Raw genomic sequence first — 22,039 nt, forward strand, 5'->3', positions numbered from 1 at the left:
ACGTATAATAATAATATTTCTAAATTAATATCATGCATATATCTTTTATGTAACTGTATAATTAATTAATTAATTAATTAATTAACATTAAAATGCATCTAATCTAACCTAGTCTAAAACTATTTATTTTTATTGGACTGTGTGCAAAAATACGGTTCAAAGAAATCAATCAAATAATTAATCGATTATTCAATTTATAATAATGTTGCCTATATGAAAAAAAAGTTTGTGTGAACTTAACGTAAACAATACCTAACAATTAAACAATCCATGTAGATGTAATCTTGAAATTAATAGCATCTCAGATTAATTTCAATAATTACATTTTTTTGTTAAATAAATTGCCTAAAAAATATATTAGAAATCTGATAAACGGTACTAGAGATAACTCTGTCTTTGTCAATTAATATATTGCTCTGATTACAAGAAAATCAGAGCTGAAATTATTACATTGCACCATTAAATACATTAAGTACATTCTGTCTAAACTTGACTTCACACTTCGCTAATTATAATTAAGTTAAACGATAGTTTTAATAATTTTTCCATTAATTTGTAATAAACGTTACACAATAAACAAGCATTAAGAATGCCTGATGTATACAGGTTTTAAAACAACCTTTCGTTTATCATATTTCTAAAAAATTATTTACAAAAATAAGTGAAAGTTTCTTTCTCTTATGAGAAAAATGTCTCAGATATAAATTTTATACCGATTCTCTCAACAGATGTCAAAGAACAAAAATATTTATATCTATATTAATAATGTCTATGCAGATATTTTAAAACATAAAGTTTTTCTCAAGTTCCGATAATGTTTCCTTCCAAAAATGTATATATATAAAAGGTTAAATCTATGGGTTAAATTCTTAAGGGTCTCTGAAAAAGAGGACACAGGTATAGATTTTACATCCATAGCATAGACCTAGACAATAAACGTTGACCATGTATCTGCGCACGGACATTATTGACATATAATATCTTAAAGTATCTTATAGTATACATAAAAGTATCTTATACATTATTGACAATTTGCAGAGATAAGGTGAAAATATTCCAATAGATGACATGAGTGTAAATTTTATACGGAATTTGAAGCATTAAAATGCGATATACTGCTTTTTGTCACTGAAAAGCTCACAAATATCAACGTATTATAAATAATAATATTTCTATATTAATATCATGCATATGTCTTTCATGTAACTGTATAATTAATTAATTAATTAATTAAAATTAAAATGCATTTAATCTAACCTAGTCTAAAACCATTTATTTTTATTGGACTGTGGGCAAAAATTCGGTTCAAAGAAATCAATCAATTAATAAATCGATCATTCAACGTATAATAATTTACAATGCATATATGAAAAAAAGGTTTGTGTAAACATAACGTAAACAATACCTAACAATTAAACAATCCATGTAGATGTAATCTTGAAGTTAATGATATCTCAGGTTAATTTCAATAATTACACTTTTTTGTGAAATAACCCAGACAGCAACATGTCTAGCTTTTGGACAAGTGTGCTGTATGGAAATTTACCTAAAAATATATTAGAAATGTGAGAGAAGGTACTAAAGATAACTCTTTTATTGTCAATTAATATATTGCTCTGATTACAAAAAAATCAAAGTCGAAATTATTACATTGCACCATATATGTGTTTTTTTATTAAGAAAAAAATGCAACATATTCAACTGTATCGCTTTTACACTATGACTATACATATTAAGTGTATTTTGTCTCGATTTCACATTTCGCTAATTATAAATTATCAATTTATCAATTTATCAGTTTATTCTATCAACTGCCTGTTTTCAGCTGTTTTAAAACAAAAGACTTTCTTCATATTTCATCTAAAGAAAGATTCGCAAGGCTGATGGTCAACCATTCTACTCGATAACGGCTATCACATTTACTGGATTTTTTATCAAATTAATATAAGATTGAAAAAGCACTAGTTTTTAATAAATTTGTAATGTCGAATTACAATATTTATGAAACACTATTGCAACGGAAAATTTGTTGCACTTTCTTTTTTAAATTCAGACACTGAACATATTACGTCAATAATTGCTAAATCAAAGAATGCCTCAATAGAATGCCGTTGTTTAAACAAGTTCAGCAAGTTCATCAAACCTTGTAAGAAATAACTTGGTACCAGATCAAAAGAACACAGAAATAATATAAAATTGGATCAATCAAGGCATTCAATATCATCTGAACATTCTACAGTGTAATCATACATTTGATTGGAACAATTCAAGAATTTTGGATTCCGAACCTTATTGCCATAAAAGACTGACGTCGGAAATGTTAATTAGTTAATTAAATAGTTAATTAATTCCAACAAGAATACGGAGTTATTAGATGATTCTATTTTGACGCCTTCAAGGAGTTTAGATAAGACAATTAGATTACAAACACGAGATCTTGATCACTGTTTGTTATTATTCCTTGTCCTTTATTTTGCTTGATGTACACCGGCGATTCCAAGTTTCTATGTTAGTCTGACACAGAGCATCACACATAAAGGCAGCTTTCGGTTGACCGTCGGAATCCTCTCTCTTCTTTTATTTAATTTGATCACTTATGTAAGTTTTAATCATAAATTAATTTCATTTTACTCGCATAGACAAATTATGACTTTGATTTTACATTCATACAGTAGGCACTAAGTGGAGGTTTATATTTGCCGTCACCGATTACAATTTTTCGGAAATCAATTTTGGGTACTTTGTTTTTCACGCTTTCTAATGACGAAAATTGTCACAATATTCTATTGACTCTTGACTAAATTTCATTGTAACTTACATCATGCCGTTTTAATTATTGATTATTATATTTACATAATTAAGTCCGCCCATTTATCATAGCTATTTTATCTAACGTGTGTATTGACGTATTGCATTTGATTATTATTCCACTTTATATATTTTATCAGATTTATTACAAAATAAGTAGTCAATATCGATTTATTTTATTATTGTTTCGACATCTCCTCAATTTTATTTATTTTATGATATATAAGTTCTTTTGCTTTCTGAAAAAAATAAGTAAGTCGAAAAGTAAACTATTTATATTTGTATTTATATTATTAAAATAAAATTGTTTTTAGTGGTTTAAACTAACATCCTTTGATTTACTCAAAAGTTGACAATTTAATTTTCACTTTAGCTTTGCTTTTATCCAGTGTAAAGATTTTTTTTTACTGTATATGCAACATGTCACCTATAAAAATAATAAGTAATCTATGGAGATGACCATCTCGAAAATTTATACTTTGTTAGAAATATCGAAAATTTATATTTTGCTTGCAATTTTATTTTCAGTACTATTATCACCTTGAACACAATTTTAAGGATATAAGGAAAAATTAACAATAGTTTTAAATATTTTGAATTTATACACATGAGAAGGAAATTAAATATATATATGCATATTGTATATATTGCAACTGTGAACTAAGCAATACAACATTTTGCCTACGTAAAAAAGGTTCGTATAAACATAACATAAACCATATACACAGTCTGCCTAGTCTGTAGTGACTAATTTTTTTAAATTTTTCCCTGCAGCGTCGTCTCTTGATAAGTTGGCTGTACCTCATTGAGATTCGTTGAACAAATACTATGGATAATAAAATGGAACAAACAGCCAATATTAAATTTTGTTTAAAACTAGGCAAAACACCTAACGAAACATGGGACATGTTAAAGAGCGTGTACGGTAAAGATTTTGGACAATCTAATATTTATTATTGGTATTATCGATTTAAAGGTAAAGAGGCTATCGCAAACGCTCCCCCAACAAAAAGAATAAATACCCCCGAAAACGCGGAAAAAGTGCTTGAAATCCTTCAATCGGACCCCCATGTATCTCTAAAACACATCGTGGAGCTCACTAAAATATCTACAACAAGTGTATATCGAATTCTAAAAAACTTGGGCAAACGGAGGGTTTGTAAATGCTTCGTACCGCACACGCTGACGGAGGATCAAAAAGACGCCAGAATGGAGCATTGCATAGACATGCTAAGAGCGGCCGATAGTGATTCGAATTTCATGAAAAATATCGTAACTTGTGGCAGAATATGGATTTTTCAATATAAGCCACTCACAGAGCAGCAGAACGCTTCCACGTCGGAATGTCAGAGCGCAGAAAAGACAAAGCCGAAAGGAATGTGCATGCAGAAGATCAAGACATTGCTCACCGTTTTCTTTGATTCGAAAGGAATGGTTTACAAGGAATTCATACCGGAAGATCAAACAGTGAACGCTGATTATTATTTAGGTATTCTGGGACGTTTTTGGGACAGTATCTCTCGAGATCGGCCTCAATACGAAAAGCCAGGATCTTGGTGTCTTCTGCACGATAATACACTGGTACACAAATCTAAAATTGTACGCGATTTTTTGGTTAAAAAAGGCATCACAGGACTCGAATACCCCCCGCATTCGCCTGATTTGACTCCATGTGACTTTTGGTTGTTCCCAAAACTCAAATATGATATAGAAAAAAAGCGTTACGATACTATTTACGACATGCAACGAGCTTTGACCGCGACTTTAGAAAAGATTCCAAATGAGGAGTACAATGTCTGTTTCGAAATTTTTTTTAAAGAACGCTTACAGTGTTGTATTGACTCAAAAGGAGAGCATATTGAGAATTTGTAATTTTTTCGGTACCAGTAGTACCAGAGCCTGGACAACAACTGTATCATTCGTGTAGACGTAATCTTGAAATTTATGACGCAACGGAATTTATGACAATCGGAATTTTTTAATTATTTCTTAAATTTGTATTGTGTTTTCTAGGAAAAACGAAATAATTCCGATCGGAATTCATTCCGAAAGTTCCATAATACGTGACGAGGTAGAATTTATACCGATCTTCAACAAATATCAAAGAACGATTATGAATAATGTCTATGCAGGTATTTTAAAACAAATAGTTTCTCTTAAGTCTCGATTTCCCCCAATAAACGTGAAGAATTTTTTCGAACAAAAAGACGCAATATTATCGATTTTACACCCATAACACTGATAGCCAAATCTGTCAAAAATATATTTTGAAAGTATCCGCTGCAAATTTTGTCGACAGAATGTCAGTAGAAATATAAAAAGAATTGCTGACGGTATATAACGGCAGATTCATTGCAAAAACTGAGTTTCATAATGTACTCCATTAAATAATGGAATACATTAAACAATGTAAATAATGATGTATTCCATTTCAATGTTTACAAAATAACGTTTTATTTTTTAAACATAAAATAGAATAATTTTCTGTTCGGTTCTTATAAATCACAATCTGCTGTCAAATTATATCGGCAGGCTCTATCAGCAAAACACAAGTTTAACTTGGACATCAGATGATAAAAGATCTGTTGTAATATCTGAACTAATCTGCTGCCAATCTGTCGTCATGTACTGTAGATAGTTTGCTTACAGAGTTTATTACTTATTGACAGTATACTTAATAATATACTATTTAATAATTAATGATATATTAATAGTATACTATTTAATAATATATCAATAGTATACTATTTAAGAAAAAATTTAGGAAAAAATTAATCGCGAATTTATTTAACTATGCCGCCTTTACATCATTGTATTAAATACATCATACATTTTCCCTGAATTTGATTTCACGTTTCGCTAATTATAAATTAAAATTAAACGATGCTTTTATATCAATTTTTGTAACAATTTGTAACAAACGTTGAACAGTAAACAATCATTAATCATGCCTGATGTGTACAGGTTTTAAAACGATCTTTTATTTCTCATATTTCTGAAGTATTATTTACAAAAATAAGAAAAAGTTTCTTCGAGTAAAATGTCTGTGATTACAAGAAAATCAGAGCTGAAATTATTACATTGCACCATGTGTTTTTTCATTAAGAAAAATAAATGCAACATATTTAACTGTATTAAGTGTATTTTGCCTCGATTTCGCATTTCGCTAATTATAAATTAAACGATACTTTTATCAATTTATCAATTTACCAGTTTATTCTATCAATTTTCTGCGAACGTTAAACAGCAAACGAGTCATGCCTGTCTACGGGTGTTTTCAAACCAAAGACTTTCTTCATACTTCATCTAAGGAAAGATTCGTAAAGGTAAGTAAATGCAAGATTCGACATTTACGCATAAAATATATATAATATACATCTCTATACATATATTGTAAATTATGTTTAACATCTGTAAAAAAAACTTTTATTTAAATTGAAAAAGAACTCAACAAACTTCTTAAAAATTACCTACTAAGAAAGTTTATATCAAATAAAGAAAACTTTAATCTAAATTTAGTGCTGATGGTCACCATTCTACTCGATAACGGCTATTCTACTGACTGAATTTTTTATCAAATTAATATAAGATTGAAAAAGCGCTAGTTTTAATAAATTTGTCGAATAACAACATTTCTGAAACACTATTGCAACGGAAAATTTGTTGCACTTTCTTTCTTAAATTCGGCTAGTGAACTATTACGTCAGTAATTAATAAATGAAAGTCTTCAATAGGATGTCGTTGTTTAAACAAGCTCAGCAAATTCCTCAAACCCCATAATGATAGGAACTCCTTGCTCACAAACAACAATGCGGTCTACAAAAATTAACTGATCCGCATTCTCCGCATTTGCTGCTTTTCTTTTGCAGTTACGCACTTTACTTTTTCGTAACCGTCTAATCGTTTCTCGCAGACTTTTAACTTGCGCTTTCAATTTCTTATTCTTCAATTTCAGTTTCGTCTTTCGAGGAGAATTGTCGGAAGACATATTTGCTTGCTGGGATGTCTTCGTACATGTGCCAGATGTGCTCCTGCGCACACAAAATATTTACATTTCTTCCAGATTGCAAAAACAGATAAATTAACGATAACAGATTATAAATAAAAATAACGCAATTGCTAGATAGAAATAAGTGAAATATAAAGTTTCTATTATATTATTTCAAATAGTGTTAATTCAATATAATGCATAATGCAGTCATATGACTTAACATTAAATAACAAGAAATACCAATATATGTGAAGACATAAGATTAAGTGCAATATAAATCATTACACACAAATCATATTGTACAACATATCAGGTATTAATTAAGGCTGCGGTCCATTTAATGCTACAATTTATGCTTTAAAGCGTTCTTTGTCTTCTTCTTTCTTTATTGAAAAAAAGGAGAAAATGACAGCTTTGAATCATTTGTAGTGTTATGTGGACTGTAGCCTATAAGCATTCATAGTTTTGATCACGTAATACAGTAAAGAGATATATAGATTGAAGTAAAATAAATAAAACTTACGAGATCCAGCAATTTCAACATCATTATCCATTACACGTTCAGGTTCAGGTAATTGCAAATTACTGAAAAAGGTATAATTAAAAGAATGTTATTTTTATTACAATATTCAAATATTTTCCAAACATTGCAAAAAAATTATTATATATATTTTTTTTTTGGTAAATGTTTATGAAAATAATTACTAGTCTCTTATTATTACCTGTTATTTTCTTCTCTGCTTGTTGATGGAGTTGCATTCTGTACATCCAGATTCATCTGGATCAAACGTTCCAATGTTGAAACCGATTCTTAAACATGAAATTATATTTCACGTCGGACAAAATCACTTGTAAATAACTCCAAATAATTAATCGAATATTTGAAAACAGAAATAATACGTAAAATCGATATTATTCAATATTATTAGAAAAGCAACGCGCGTAATCTACCTTCCATGTATCTAAACCGATTGATTTTAGTTTTCAAACTCAACACGTGCATATTTCGTACATCATATAGCAAAACTTTTCTAGGGAAAAAAGGCTCTTGTTCTAGGTTCTTCTCTCCGTCCACCATAAAAAGAATTTATAGTGGAGGGGATAAGAGGCCACAAGGGCCCGCAAGGATCCTGTAAAATTTCAGTCTGCTTCAGTCTGCTGGTAGCAACCAAATACAGAAGTACTCAAATCGATGAAGAATATAAAATAAATAAAATATGAAAATCGATAAAAATTAGTTTTACTGATTAATTTTTTGATTCAGTTTCGAGTTAAATTTCCGGTAAATAATTAATTCTTTTTATTCACTGTGTGATCTTTTGTGAACTTAGCTATAACCTATATCAAACAATGAGATAAAAGATACATTAAATAAATAAAAAAATACATTTTGAAAAATTTTAGTCATTTAAAAGCGTAAGCGTAAAAGTGTAGCGAACGTAAGCAATTTAAATTTTGCAATTTTTTTTTTGGTGCACGTGTACGTGTGTATGTCGTATGTTCTTCTACCGTGTGAAACACAGTACCACGTGGTGGAACATGTTATAACGCGTATCGGAAAATGAGATAAAAGATACATTGAGTGAGATAAAAAATACATTTCGGAAAATCTTAAATCCATTGTACAATAACTGAAAGAGTATGCGGTAAGATGTAAGCAGTAAAAGTTGACCAACTACAATCGATTATTCTTGGATTGTAAAAATCTTATTAGTCAATAGGTTACTGCTTACGCGTCTTACATCTACTCTTACGGCTATTGTAGAATGTACCTTAGTCATTCAGAAATTGAGTTTAAGTATGGCAAATGTGAGCAGTTTAAATTTTGTAATTTTTTTATTCTATCTTTTGTGTTCATGCATGTGTGTGCCACGTGGTGGTAGAAGAACACAGAGTTTGCAATATTTCAGATTTATAAAAAAACATTTTTTTATATTAGCAAAATAAAAACTGTTATTTCTTTAAAAGTAATTAATTATTTAATAATTATATATATATATATATATATATATATATATATATATGCCGACTATGTAATAATTTCAGTACCAGCAATGTGAATGGAAGCAAGAGATAAACTTAGATTATATAACCTTACTGCTATAATTATAAATATATGATATTAACATACATTCTAGCATATACTACAAAAGCAAGGATTACTATATTCTCCATATTTTTTGTCGTTTTTTAGGAAGAAAATATGACATCCCATTATCAACCTTTATACTGCGAGAGTTGCAGTCGATATCCCTATGTCGGCAGAGTATCCGTAGGAGAAGAGGATAGTGTTGACTTCATCTATCAATTTGCGAAGAAGAGATTTGTTCCCAGGCACCATCAGAATTTTAGCATATTTTGTACTGCCCCTGATATAATTGGGCCACCCAAATTTCAAAACTATGGACAACTATTTCATTTACCATTTTTTTCTGGAAAAATGTTGGTATGTGTATTTCCTGGTACTGTCTGCTATTGCCCTGTACAAATTAATCGCTATCTATAAATTTATGTTAAGAGATTTTCTACTATTTGACACATTTTGAATTTCTAATATAGAGGCAGTATGATTTCGACATTTCAATATCTCCAATACAAAACGAAGATTTTTTCGAAAGACGTATTATTAATCGTGTTGAAGTTGATCCCTGGATAATAATAATAGGACCGTATAACTATATTGGTATGTAATACACTTGAATTAACAAATAAGATACTGTAAAACGATACGGTTTTGTTGAGAAGAGAGTATAAATATATTTTCTATTTTGAAGATATCGAGTTTCATGAAGCTGTATATCCAATCAGAGTCTGTATTTACGAAATATGTAATCCTGGAAGCGTAATTCAAATTTGGGCTCAAAATTTTAATAATGAGTGGTTTAAATTGTGGGATGAATCGTCTCAGATTGTATCCCCTACATCAAGATTATTTTCTCCACCGTTGTCGCATCCGTGTAATTTTAAAACCAAAATGCTCAGATTAGTATTTAAGGACAGCTCACCTCAATCTTGTTCAAAGATAGATGCTGTGATGCTTATCGGTACATCAAAATTAATTGTTTCTAGAAATGCTAATGAGAGTTTAACAAACGTATTAAAAAGAATTAACTGCATGTACTCTCCATGTCATGACGTTGTTCATAATTTAACAGCAGATTTAGAAAGTGCACACTTGGATATAGTTCATCTGCAACAGAATTTTTCCAAATATTGTGTTATTTGGGAAAGGTATGATAATCGTTGATATTAATTAATATTCAATATTCTTTTATTCTTTCAATAAAATAAAAATTAATTTGTTTCGATGTTATTTGCAGCGATATAAATATCGCTGGATGTAATTTGGATGTATCCCAGGATGTAATTTATGCTTATGAGCAACCTCTTGGACCGAGATACTCGCGTCGTATTTCATTAAAAAGTGATTCGAATTATGCCAAGCGTATGAAACTCTCATCGGATGAATTCAAGGACCTATCACGTTGCAGTTTATCTACGCTTCCTGTAAAGTATTCCAAGAAGTCTATTTCTCATCATAATATTTATTGCAATGTCAGTTCAGTATTAAAGTTTTATATTTTATCTTTACAGAATGAAATACTACTAAAAATATTTAAATACTTAGATTTGATAACGTTATGCCGCATGAATGAAGTATATAATATGCGCTTCAATAATTTGTCACGAGATCCTCTACTCTACACATGTTTGAACATGCGATGTATCAAATCTGACAAATATACTCGTATGCACGACATATTTTGTTATTTTACACCTAGATGTAAATATTTGCAACAGTTGGATCTTACAGCAAGCATCTTTGATGTTAAGGATTTCGTAAACTTTCTTGATAATTGCGGCATGCGTTTAACGCACTTAAAACTACGTCACTGCATATCTGTTGAGGCGCTACTTAAAATTTCAGAGAAGTGCAAAAATTTAAAAGGTATGTGTGTGTGTGTGTGTGTGTGTGTGTGTGTGTGTGTGTGTGTGTGTGTGTTCGGCATCTCGAATGCTGTATTTAATCTTTTATACAAGTTAATGCAACATTTGAATATTTTATTAATGAAATCAAACACGCCCACATACATATACTTACACTCCATCAGCTTTTTTTTAAGGTTACATGATGTACAAATTCTCCGATTAAACAAAAGTGTACACCGGGTAACGCTAATGCCGGTGTTGTTCAAATATTAATGCCTCATAACTCATAAACTCAGAAAATTCTGCATAAAATTCAACTTAATCATAGACATTTGTAAAGGTCAGCTATAAGGTACTATAATACAATAATGAATTTAGGTTTCCATTAAAAAATTTCTATGTGACTTTTCCGTGACCTTGAAATTGTTACGCAAGGTCAAGCTGACTTTATTATTTTGTGCCTCTTTCAAAGCCAATCAATTTTTGTTCGAAACATTTTTTTCTAAAACTCGATGTTCTTTATATAATTAAGCATATTTTTTAAATAGGACACCCTGTATATATAATTGTCAAGATTATGGGTAAATTGCATATAACCAATACATATTTTTTTTAGAACTGAATCTAAGTCATTGTTGGGGTATAGACGACGAAGGATTTTCGTACCTCGAGAAGCTGGAAGGTTTGGAACGTTTAAACCTTTATGATACAGATATAAAAACTGAACGTCTTTGCAAAATACTGCAAAATAATCAACGGATGCGTCAGTTATTGACAGATCCCGACTTAATAAACGATGCAGTTCTAATAGAGTTGGCAAATTCGTGTCCTAACTTGGAAGTAATATATAATTTATTTATACATGATCTTACATCTGAGGGTATTAATGCCCTCGCTAACTGTAAGAATTTACGAAAAATGGATCTTAACTTCAGTGACCCGTAAGTGTGTGTGTGCTACATTTTCTTTTAAAATACATATTATTGTATTCTTTATTGAAATTTGTTTGCTTCTTTTGCGAGCATCTTGAAAAAGTTACATGAATTTTCTTTTTGCAATTAAAGTACTGTAGTAATTACATCATTTTTGTTACAGATGCTATTATTCAGTGACTACTGATGATAGCTTATTTAAACTACTTTCGTCTTATCAAAACTTGCAAGAAGTTTATTTGTCCGATGCTGTCCTCACTGATCACCAGTTGGAATTACTAGCGCAGTGCAGAAACTTGAAAAAATTATATCTTGAGTTTGTGACACTTAAAACACTTGATAATTATTCCGTTATTTTCGAACAATGTCCTAAACTGCAAGAGTTTTATTTCATAAGCTTTGATATAGAGGATGAATTGGTTAATCAATGGAAGGAGAGATATCCACATGTGTCCGTCTATATACTCCCCTGATAATTTCAATAGTTTATGTTTGCTAGTTTAGGACATATCTCAATTTACTTTTTAGTTACGCTTAGTTTTTAAATTTTTATATTTTTATACTCACATATTACTCTGTAAAAATTATTTGTTAAATTAGGTTGGTGTGTAAAAGAAGTTAATGTCTAATAAAAAACAAGATATTTGATCATATTTATTTATAATTTTGTTATTTTCGAACAGTTTAATCTTTCTTTTCCTTTTCATAATTTAATCCTTTTAACTTTTACTGGGCGATGTCTCATTCATACTGTACATTCATCCTACAAGAGATTTCCGAAGAAATCGATGTATTGTGCTATTCGAGCCAGAGACACGAGCACGGCGCGGCGCCTTAGTCATTAAAAATATATATATAGAGGAAAGTACCCGATTATGAGATAGGCTCCTAATATGCGACAGCGAGGTTTCTGCTAAACTAATAGGCCCTATCTGTTGGTTCTACCATGAACTTATTGCCCTTGGGGTAAAACCTATTTAGTGGAAAATTCATTGTTTGATCGTGCGTGTAGTCGTTGCAGAGAAAGAAATTGTGAAATTGGATGTTGTCAAGTGCCATGGATATGAGTCTTTAAACCTTGTTTATTATATAATTAATAAATATTTGGCAATAAGTTCAGCATGCAGCGATAGAGTAAGGTCGTATTAATAGGAAAATACGGGATATGTTGAGTTGCTCAATTGTAGAGATTAGATTTGGTGATCGCGAAACCGCAAGTCGTGGTGCTCGTAACATGAGATACTCAGGGTACTCCTGGGTTGCTGAAGTATGAAAGTTATTGTATAGTAATAAAAAAAGAGAAAATACTATATTAACGTTAAGGGAAGGTTTATACGAATTTATAAGACTGTGCTGACCTTGATTTGAGGGGAAAGGGTGGAGGGGGAAGATTAGGTACAATATTGAGTATAAGTGGGTTTACGATTGTTGCAAATATGCTTCTCCATTACATTTGTCTTTCAAAAACTTTAAATAAAGATTTTTAATTGCAATATGATGTATTTTGCACTTTATTAGCGATTTCCCGGGGTCTCTCATATTAGGAGCACACTTTTTCGATTTTTTTGAAAGCTCATTTTTCACATTTTTCTAATTTTCAGCAAAATTAATATTTAAATTAAATTTTACATTTCAGCATCTTAAAGCTTATTAAATTCCCTTTAAAATGACCTACTATTTTTTTCAATTCTGCCCATAGACTTCCGGCAATCACACAAAATAGATATGGTATCTCATAATCGGGTACTTTCTTCTATATATATAAAGATATATATATAGATATATATTCCTCTATATATATAAAGAATCCATCGTTTCTCTATAAAAGAAAAAATATGTATACCTTTAGAATGAAATAAAGAATAAAATAGCATTATTTTGAAAATTATAAAAATTATATTTCCTTGTGAAAAAAAATCATTAAACATTTCAATTACTTATAACAATTGGATTTTGCAATTTCTTGTAACTTAAAATATTTTTATAAAAAGGATTGTTTCCTTAGCTTTAAAATGCTTTTCGGAAGATTTCTCTATTACAAGTATAACCAGAGATATTAATTTTTAAAGTAACAACTTCATTTTTCATGAAAATTGTATTGTTTACTTCTGCAAGAAAATATTTTGAACGAACAAACAAATACATATCTTCTTATTTTAGGCAATTTTTGGCAATCGTTTGGTATGGTTTGGTACATACACCAAAGTTGCTATCGGTGGTTACTACAATATATTGTTGCTGGTGCAGTTTGGTACACTTTGGTTGCTTATACCAGAGTCACGCGAAAAATCGCCTTTTATATGTATATTTTGTGTAAAAAAATTCCGATCGATTTAAAAAATACAAGGTCATTTCTCATCCGATTTGACGTGGAATTGCCCATACATAATATTCTATAATCGAAGTACAATTTTGTTAATAGAAAAGTTGAAAAAGTAATTTCAGTGATAATTAATGTTTTTAAAAATAGTTTTTAAAAATACCTTATACATTATTCTCTGTAGGACAAGATTTATTTTGTTAATTGTAATCTTAATGTTTAAATATAATCTCAAAAATTGTCTAAAAATTTATCATTAAAAATTATCTAATATTTAAAGTTGTTAATAAAACTCAAATATTAGTCTTTTATAACACGACACATACCAGACGCACACTTCATTGCGCGCGCTATTTAGCTTTAACTTTATACTATCACTATTACAATATTAACTCCTTGATGCACACAATTGTCAAAATATGACAGCTGCTCATGAAGTAAGCGCAGCGAGAGAACCAGTCAGCATCGCGGAAACGAGACAACAATAAACTTTAATAAATTCGAGTATCAACTTTACATGCCTTTTTTAGATATGTGTGGATGGATGGATGGATTATATGTACAAAATTGAAGGGAATTAAAAATGGCTACGTTCAGCAGAGAAAGCTGCTTTGCATCTTTTGTAAATATCGTGAATTTGATTTGTGTACTTTTAGCTCTGATAAAAATTAAAAGTATACATCAATCAGATTCCTAAATTTTACAATTGCAAGGCAGTTTTCTCTGCTGAACGCAGCCAGTGACTATACTAATAAACGGGCTGGCTTATCTTGCAAGCGAAATAAAACTGCAGAATAAAACAGTTTTTTCGATCGGTATATTGAGTTTTGATGTTCAATATAAATATAAAATAATAACTATTTTTGATTAACCGCGGAAAGATATTTTTACCATTCTTTTGCTTTCATTGAAAGACATAAAAGAGATGACGAAAGAGTATTTTTTTTCTACGATGACTTTTTCAATAAGATCAAGAGATGTCTTTCACACGGTTTTTGTTTTATCAAAAAGATAACTTAAGAAAAAAACATTATTTTCGTTATCTTTTAGTGTTATGTGCTATCTGGGTAGTTTTCCCAGTAGAAAACGCTACTTATACCTATCTGCTTGCGTTTTTCCATTATTCTCACTCTCTAGCTAGTCTTTTCTTTACTTTCCAGTAATTTACCTGAATCTCTAGGTTTGTAGATGTAATACTTTTCAGGACCATGTATTTTGTGGGAGTTGGTAGTCTAGTATACAATATAGATGTGAACCTACACAGAAGTAGTATGCGCTCATCACATGTTCCAACATTTCTTTTTTTTAATGATTTTTTCATTTTATACGGAAAAAATCAAATCTGCCTTGCATAAATAGTATAATAGATAAATAGTAAGTAGTATGAAAATCGATGGAAATTAATTTTCTGATTAATTTTTTGATTCAATTTTGAGTCTAATTTCCAGCAAATCTCTTTATTCACTGTGTAATAGTGTAATCTTGTTCGACTTATTATTGTTAGATCACTATGAAGTATAACATGTATCAAACAATGAGATAAAAGATATATTAAATAAATGAAAAAATACATTTTGAAAAATTGTTTAGTCACTTATCGTTAGAAGCGCAAGCGTAAGTGTAGCGAACGTGAGCAATTTAAATTTTGCAATTTATTTTTCTTTGGTGCTCGTGCACGCGTGTATGTTCTTCTACCACATGGAACACGCTATAACGTTATCGGAAAATAAGATAAAAGATACATTAAATAAGATAAAAAATACATTTTGAAAACTCTTAAGCCCATCCTACAATAGCCGTAAAAGTATGCGTTAAGATTACTTCAACAAGAATACGGAATTATTAGATGATTCTATTTTGACGTCTTCAAGGAGTTAGCAAAGACAATGAGATTATAAACACGAGATCTTCATGTTATTATTCTTTGTTTTGCTTGATGTATATACCGCCGATCCCAAATTTCTATGTTAGTCTGACACAGAACATCACACATAAAGGCAGCTCTCGGTTGACCGTCGGAATCCTATCTCTTCTTTTATTTAATTTGATCACTTATGTAAGTTTTAACCATAAATTAATTTCATTTTACTCGCACGGACAGACAAATTATGACTTTGATTTTACCGTCCATACAGTAGGCACTAATTGGAGGTTTATATTTGCCGTCACCGATTACTATTTTTCGGAAATCAATTTCAAATTTGGGAACTTTGTTTTTCACGCTCTCTAATAACGAAAATTGTCACGACATTCTATTGACTCTTGACTGAATTCATTGTAACTTATATCATGCCGTTTTAATTATTGATTATTGTATTTACACAATTAAGTCCGCCCATTAAACATTGCTATTTTATCTAACGTGCGTATTGACGTATTGCATTTGATTATTATTCCATTTTATATATTTCATCAGATTATTACAAAATAACTAGTCAATATCGATTAATTTTATTATTGTTTCGACATCTCCTCAATTTTATTTATTTTATGATACATAAGTTCTGTTGCTTCCTGAAAAAACTAAGTAAGTCGAAACGTAAACTATTTATATTTGTATTTATATTATTAAAATAAAATTGTTTTTATTGGTTTAAACTAATTAACATCCTTAGATTTACTCGAAAGTTGACAATTTAATTTTCACTTTAGCTTTGCTTTTATCGAGCATAAAGGTTTCTTTTTACTGTATATGCAACATGTCACCTATATAAATAATAAGTAATCTATGGAGATGGCCATCTCGAGAATTCATGTTTTGTTAGAAATATTGAAAATTTATATTTTGCTTACAATTTTATTTTCAGTACTATTATCACCTTGAACACAATTTTGAGGATATAAGGCAAAATTAACAATAGTTTTAAATATTTTGAATTTATACACATGATAAGGAAATTAAATATATATATGCATATTGTATGTATATTGCAACTGTGAACTAAGCAATACAACATTTTGCCTACGTAAAAAAGGTTCGTATAAACATAACATAAACCATATACACAGTCTGCCTAGTCTGAAGTGTGACTAATTTTTTTAAATTTTTCCCTGCAGCGTCGTCTCTTGATAAGTAGACTGCACCTCATTGACATTCGTTGAACAAATACTATGGATAATAAAATGGAACAGAGAGCCAATATTAAATTTTGTTTGAAACTAGGCAAAACACTTAGCGAAACGCGCAACATGCTACAGAAAGTGTACGGTAAGAATTGTTTGAATTATTTTACTGCTTATGGGTGGTATACTCGATTTAAACGAGGTAGAGAGGATATCTCAGACGCTAAAGGAAGACAAAGAACAAGTCATACCCCCGAAAACGTGGAAAAAGTACTTGAAATCCTTCAATCGGACCCCTATGTGTCCACAAGTGTCATCGTGGAGCTAATTGGCATACATAAAACAACTGTACACAAAATTCTAAAAGACTTGGGCAAACGGAGGGTTTGTAAATGCTTCGTACCGCACACGCTGACGGAGGATCAAAAAGACGCCAGAATGGAGCATTGCAAAGACATGCGAAGAGCGGCCGATAGTGATTCGAATTTCATGAAAAATATCGTAACTTGTGGCAGAATATGGATTTTTCAATATGAGCCACTTACAGAGCAGCAGAACGCTTCCACGTCGGAATGTCAGAGCGCAGAAAAGACAAAGCCGAAAGGAATGTGCATGCAGAAGAGCAAGACATTGCTCACCGTTTTCTTTGATTCGAAAGGAATGGTTTACAAGGAATTCATACCGGAAGATCAAACAGTGAACGCTGATTATTATTTAGGTATTCTGGAACGTTTTTGGGACAGTATCTCTCGAGATCGGCCTCAATACGAAAAGCCAGGATCTTGGTGTCTTCTGCACGATAATACACTAGCACACAAATCTAAAATTGTACGCGATTTCTTGGTTAAAAAAGGCATCACGGCACTCGAATACCCTCCGCATTCGCCTGATTTGACTCCATGTGACTTTTGGTTGTTCCCAAAACTAAAATGTGATATAGAAAAAAAGCGTTACGATACTATTTACGACATGCAACGAGCTTTGACCGCGACTTTAGAAAAGATTCCAAATGTGGAGTACAATGTCTGTTTCAAAAATTTTTTAAAAGAACGCTTACAGTGTTGTATTAACTCAAAAGGAGAGCATATTGAGAATTTGTAATTTTTTCGGTACCAGTAGTACCAGAGCCTGGACAATAACTGTATCATTCGTGTAGACGTAATCTTGAAATTTATGACGCAACGGAATTTATGACAATCGGAATTTTTTAATTATTTCTTAAATTTGTATTGTGTTTTCTAGGAAAAACGAAATAATTCCGATCGGAATTCATTCCGAAAGTTCCATAATACGTGACGAGGTAGAATTTATACCGATCTTCAACAAATATCAAAGAACGATTATTAATAATGTCTATGCAGGTATTTTAAAACAAATAGTTTCTCTTAAGTCCCGATTCCCCCCAATAAACGTGAAGAATTTTTCGAACAAAAAGACGCAATATTATAGATTTTACACCCATAACACTGATAGCCAAATCTGTCAAAAATATATTTTGAAAGTATCCGCTGCAAATTTTTTTGACAGAATGTCAATAGAAATATAAAGAGAATTGCTGACGGTATATAACGGCAGATTGATTGCAAAAACTGAGTTTCATAATGTACTCCATTAAATAATGGAATACATTAAATAATGTAAATAATGATGTATTCCATTTCAATGTTTACAAAATAACGTTTTATTTTTTAAATATAAAATAGAATAATTTTCTCAGTTTTTATAAATCACAATCTGCTGGCAAATTAACAAATTATATCGGCAGGCTCTATCGGCAAAACACAAGTTTAATGCGGACATCAGATGATAAAAGATCTGTTGCAATATCTGAGCAAATCTGTTGCCAATCTGTCGTCATATACTGTAGAAAGTTTGCTTAGAGCCGGTCTACAATCAGTCGTATGTCAGAGTCGGATGTCGGAAGTAGCCGATGGTCCAATGAGAGAATTTCTTTTTCGAAAACGAATTTTCCTCATTGGACCATCGGCTACGTTCCGACATTCGACTCCGACATACGACTGATTGTAGACCGGTCCTTACTGAGTTTACTATTTATTAATAAGTATACTTAATAATAAATATACTATTTAATAATTAATAATATATTAATAATATAATATTTAATAATACATTAATAGTACACTATTTAATAATTCAAGAAAAAATGGATCGCGAATTTATTTAACTATGCCGCTTTTACATTATTGTATTAAATTACACATGATACATTTTTCCTAAATTTGATTTCACGTTTCGCTAATTATAAATTAAACGATGCTTTTATATCAATTCTTGTAACAATTTGTAACGAACGTTAAACAGTAAACAATCATTAATCTTGATGTGTACAGGTTTTAAAACGATCTTTCGTTTCTCATATTTCTAAATCATTATTTACAAAAATAAGAAAAAGTTTCTTCGAGAAAAATGTTTCAAATATAGATTTTATACCGATTTTGTTAACAGATGTCAAAGAAACAAAACTATCTATGTCTACATATTAATTACATCTATGCAGATATTTTAAAACAAATAACTTTTCTCAAGTTTCGATGACGTTTCCCTCCAAAAACGTGAAAAGTTTCTTTGAAAAATAAGATATAGGTATAGATTTTACATTCATAGCAGATGTCAGACAATAAACGATGACTATATTTGCGCACGGATATTATTGACACAAAAGTATCTCATACATTTTTGACAATGAATTCGCAGAGATAAAGTGAAAATATTTCCAATAGATGACATGAGTGTAAATTTTATACGGAATTTGAAGCACTGCAATAAAAATGTGATATACTGCCTTTTGTCACTTAAAAGCACAACGTATTATAAATAATAATATTTCTATATTAATATCATGTATATATCTTTTATGTAACTGTATAATTAATTAAAATTAATTAATTAAAATTAAAATGCATTTAATCTAATCTAATCTAAAACTACTTTTTATTTTTATTGGACTGTGTGCAAAAATACGGTTCAAAGAAATCAATCAATTAATCAATCGATCATTCAACGTATAATAATTTACATTGCCTATACGAAAAAAAAGTTTGTGCAAACATAACGTAAACAATACCTAACAATTAAACAATCCATGTAAATGTAATCTTGAAGTTAATGATATCTCAGGGTAATTTCAATAATTACACTTTGCTGTGAAATAACCCAGGCAGCACCATGTCCAGCTTTTGGACAAGTGTGCTGTATGGAAATTTGCCTAAAAAAATATATTAGAAATGTGAGAGAAGGTACTAAAGATAACTTTTTTTTTTGTCAATTAATATATTGCTCTGATTACAAAAAAATCAAAGTCGAAATTATTACATTGCACCATATATGTGTTTTTAATTCAAAAATAAATGCAACATATTTAACTGTATCGCTTTTACATTATGACTATATTAAATGTATTTTGCTTCGATTTCGCATTTCGCTAATTATAAATTAAACGATACTTTTATCAATTTATCAATTTACCAGTTTATTTTATCAATTTTTTGCGAACGTTAAACAGCAAACGAGTCATGCCTGCTTACTGGTGTTTTAAAACCAAAGACTTTCTTCATACTTAATCTAAGGAAAGATTCGTAAAGGAAAGTAAATGCAAGATTGGACATTTACGCATAAAATATATATACATCTCTATACGTATAAAATTGAAAAAGAACTCAACAAACTTCTTAAAAATTATCTACTAAGAAAGTTCATATCAAATAAAAAGTACTTCAACTTAAATTTAGTGCTGATGGTCACCATTCTACTCGATAACGGCTATTCTATTGACTGGATTTTTTATCAAATTAATATAAGATTGAAAAAGCGCTAGTTTTTAATTGATTTGTAGCATCGAATGACAACATTTCTGAAACATTATTGCAACGAAAAATTTGTTGCACTTCCTTTCTTAAATTCGGCCACTGAACATATTACGTCAATAATTGATAAATCAAAGAATGCCTCAATAGAATGCCGTTATTTAAACAAGTTCAGCAAGTTCATCAAACCCTGTAAGAGATAACTTGATACCAGATCAAAAGAACCCAGAAATAATATAAAACTGGATCAATCAAGGCATTCAATATCATTTGAACATTCTACAGTGTAATCATACATTTGATTGGAACAATTCAAGAATTCTGGATTCCGAACCTTATTGCCATAAAGGACTGACGTCGGAAATGTTAATTAGTTAATTAAATAGTTAATTAATTCCAACAAGAATACAAAAGTTATTAGATGATTCTATTTTGACGCCTTCAAGGAGTTTAGATAAGACAATTAGATTATAAACACGAGGTCTTGATCACTGTTTGTTATTATTCTTTGTCCTTTATTTTGCTTAATGTACACCGGCGATTCCAAGTTTCTGTGTTAGTCTGACACAGAGCATCACACATAGAGGCAGCTCTCGGTTGAACGTTGGAATCATCTCTCTTCTTTTATTCGTCTTGACCACTTATGTAAGTTTTAACCATAAATTATTTTCATTTTACTATCGCATTGGCAAATTATGACTTTGATTTTACCATCTATATACTGTGGGCATTAAGGGGAGGTTTATTTTTGCCGTCACCGATTACAATTCTTCGGAAATCAATGTTAAATTTGGGAACTTTGTTTTTCACGCTTTCTAATGACGAAAATTGTCACAACATTCTATTGACTCTTGACTGAATTTCATTGTAACTTACATCATGCCGTTTTAATTATTGATTATTATATTTACACAATTAAGTCCGCCCATTAAACATTGCTATTTTATCTAACGTGCGTATTGACGTATTGTATTTGATTATTATTCCATTTTATATATTTTATCAGATTATTACAAAATAACTAGTCAATATCGATTAATTTTATTATTGTTTCAATATATCCTCATTTTTATTTATTTTATGATATATAAGTTCTGTTGTTTCCTGAAAAAACTAAGTAAGTCGAAACGTGAACTATTTATATTTGTATTTATATTATTATAATAAAATT

The 22,039-nt window shown here is 30.2% G+C and overlaps 1 protein-coding gene and 1 long non-coding RNA gene across 2 annotated transcripts in view; one reads left to right on the top strand and one right to left on the bottom strand.

The window, feature by feature from the left end:
• Window positions 1-5,655: 5,655 nt before the first annotated feature.
• The window catches only part of LOC139771841 (uncharacterized), a 39,622-nt gene continuing 23,238 nt past the window's right edge, over window positions 5,656-22,039 (bottom strand). Inside the window, exons 2-4 of the long non-coding RNA XR_011717996.1 lie at window positions 7,522-7,609; window positions 7,323-7,384; window positions 5,656-6,839 (exon numbers count right to left, since the gene is read on the bottom strand). This is a non-coding gene — a long non-coding RNA (uncharacterized lncRNA). The remainder of the gene's footprint in view (window positions 6,840-7,322; window positions 7,385-7,521; window positions 7,610-22,039) is intronic.
• On the top strand, window positions 9,000-12,134 carry LOC139772583 (F-box/LRR-repeat protein 4-like). The gene is made up of 6 exons (XM_071706402.1): window positions 9,000-9,245; window positions 9,359-10,030; window positions 10,120-10,306; window positions 10,394-10,748; window positions 11,346-11,670; window positions 11,825-12,134. Exons 2-6 carry the CDS (start codon window positions 9,774-9,776, stop codon window positions 12,132-12,134), a joined length of 1,434 nt encoding a protein of 477 aa, XP_071562503.1. The 5' UTR covers window positions 9,000-9,245; window positions 9,359-9,773.

Source organism: Temnothorax nylanderi, unplaced genomic scaffold, assembly GCF_030848795.1.
Source record: "Temnothorax nylanderi isolate EJ_2023f unplaced genomic scaffold, tnyl_v1.0 TNYL_tig0003_pilon, whole genome shotgun sequence".
NCBI classification, from domain to species: Eukaryota; Metazoa; Arthropoda; class Insecta; order Hymenoptera; family Formicidae; genus Temnothorax; species Temnothorax nylanderi.

Coding starts and splice junctions, on each gene's coding strand:
- LOC139772583 (XM_071706402.1), top strand. CDS start 9,774: ATGCTCAGATTAGTATTTAAGGACAGCTCACCTCAATCTTGTTCAAAG. Junction 10,031..10,119: donor TATTGTGTTATTTGGGAAAG/GTATGATAATCG, acceptor TGTTATTTGCAG/CGATATAAATATCGCTGGAT. Junction 10,749..11,345: donor GAAGTGCAAAAATTTAAAAG/GTATGTGTGTGT, acceptor TATTTTTTTTAG/AACTGAATCTAAGTCATTGT.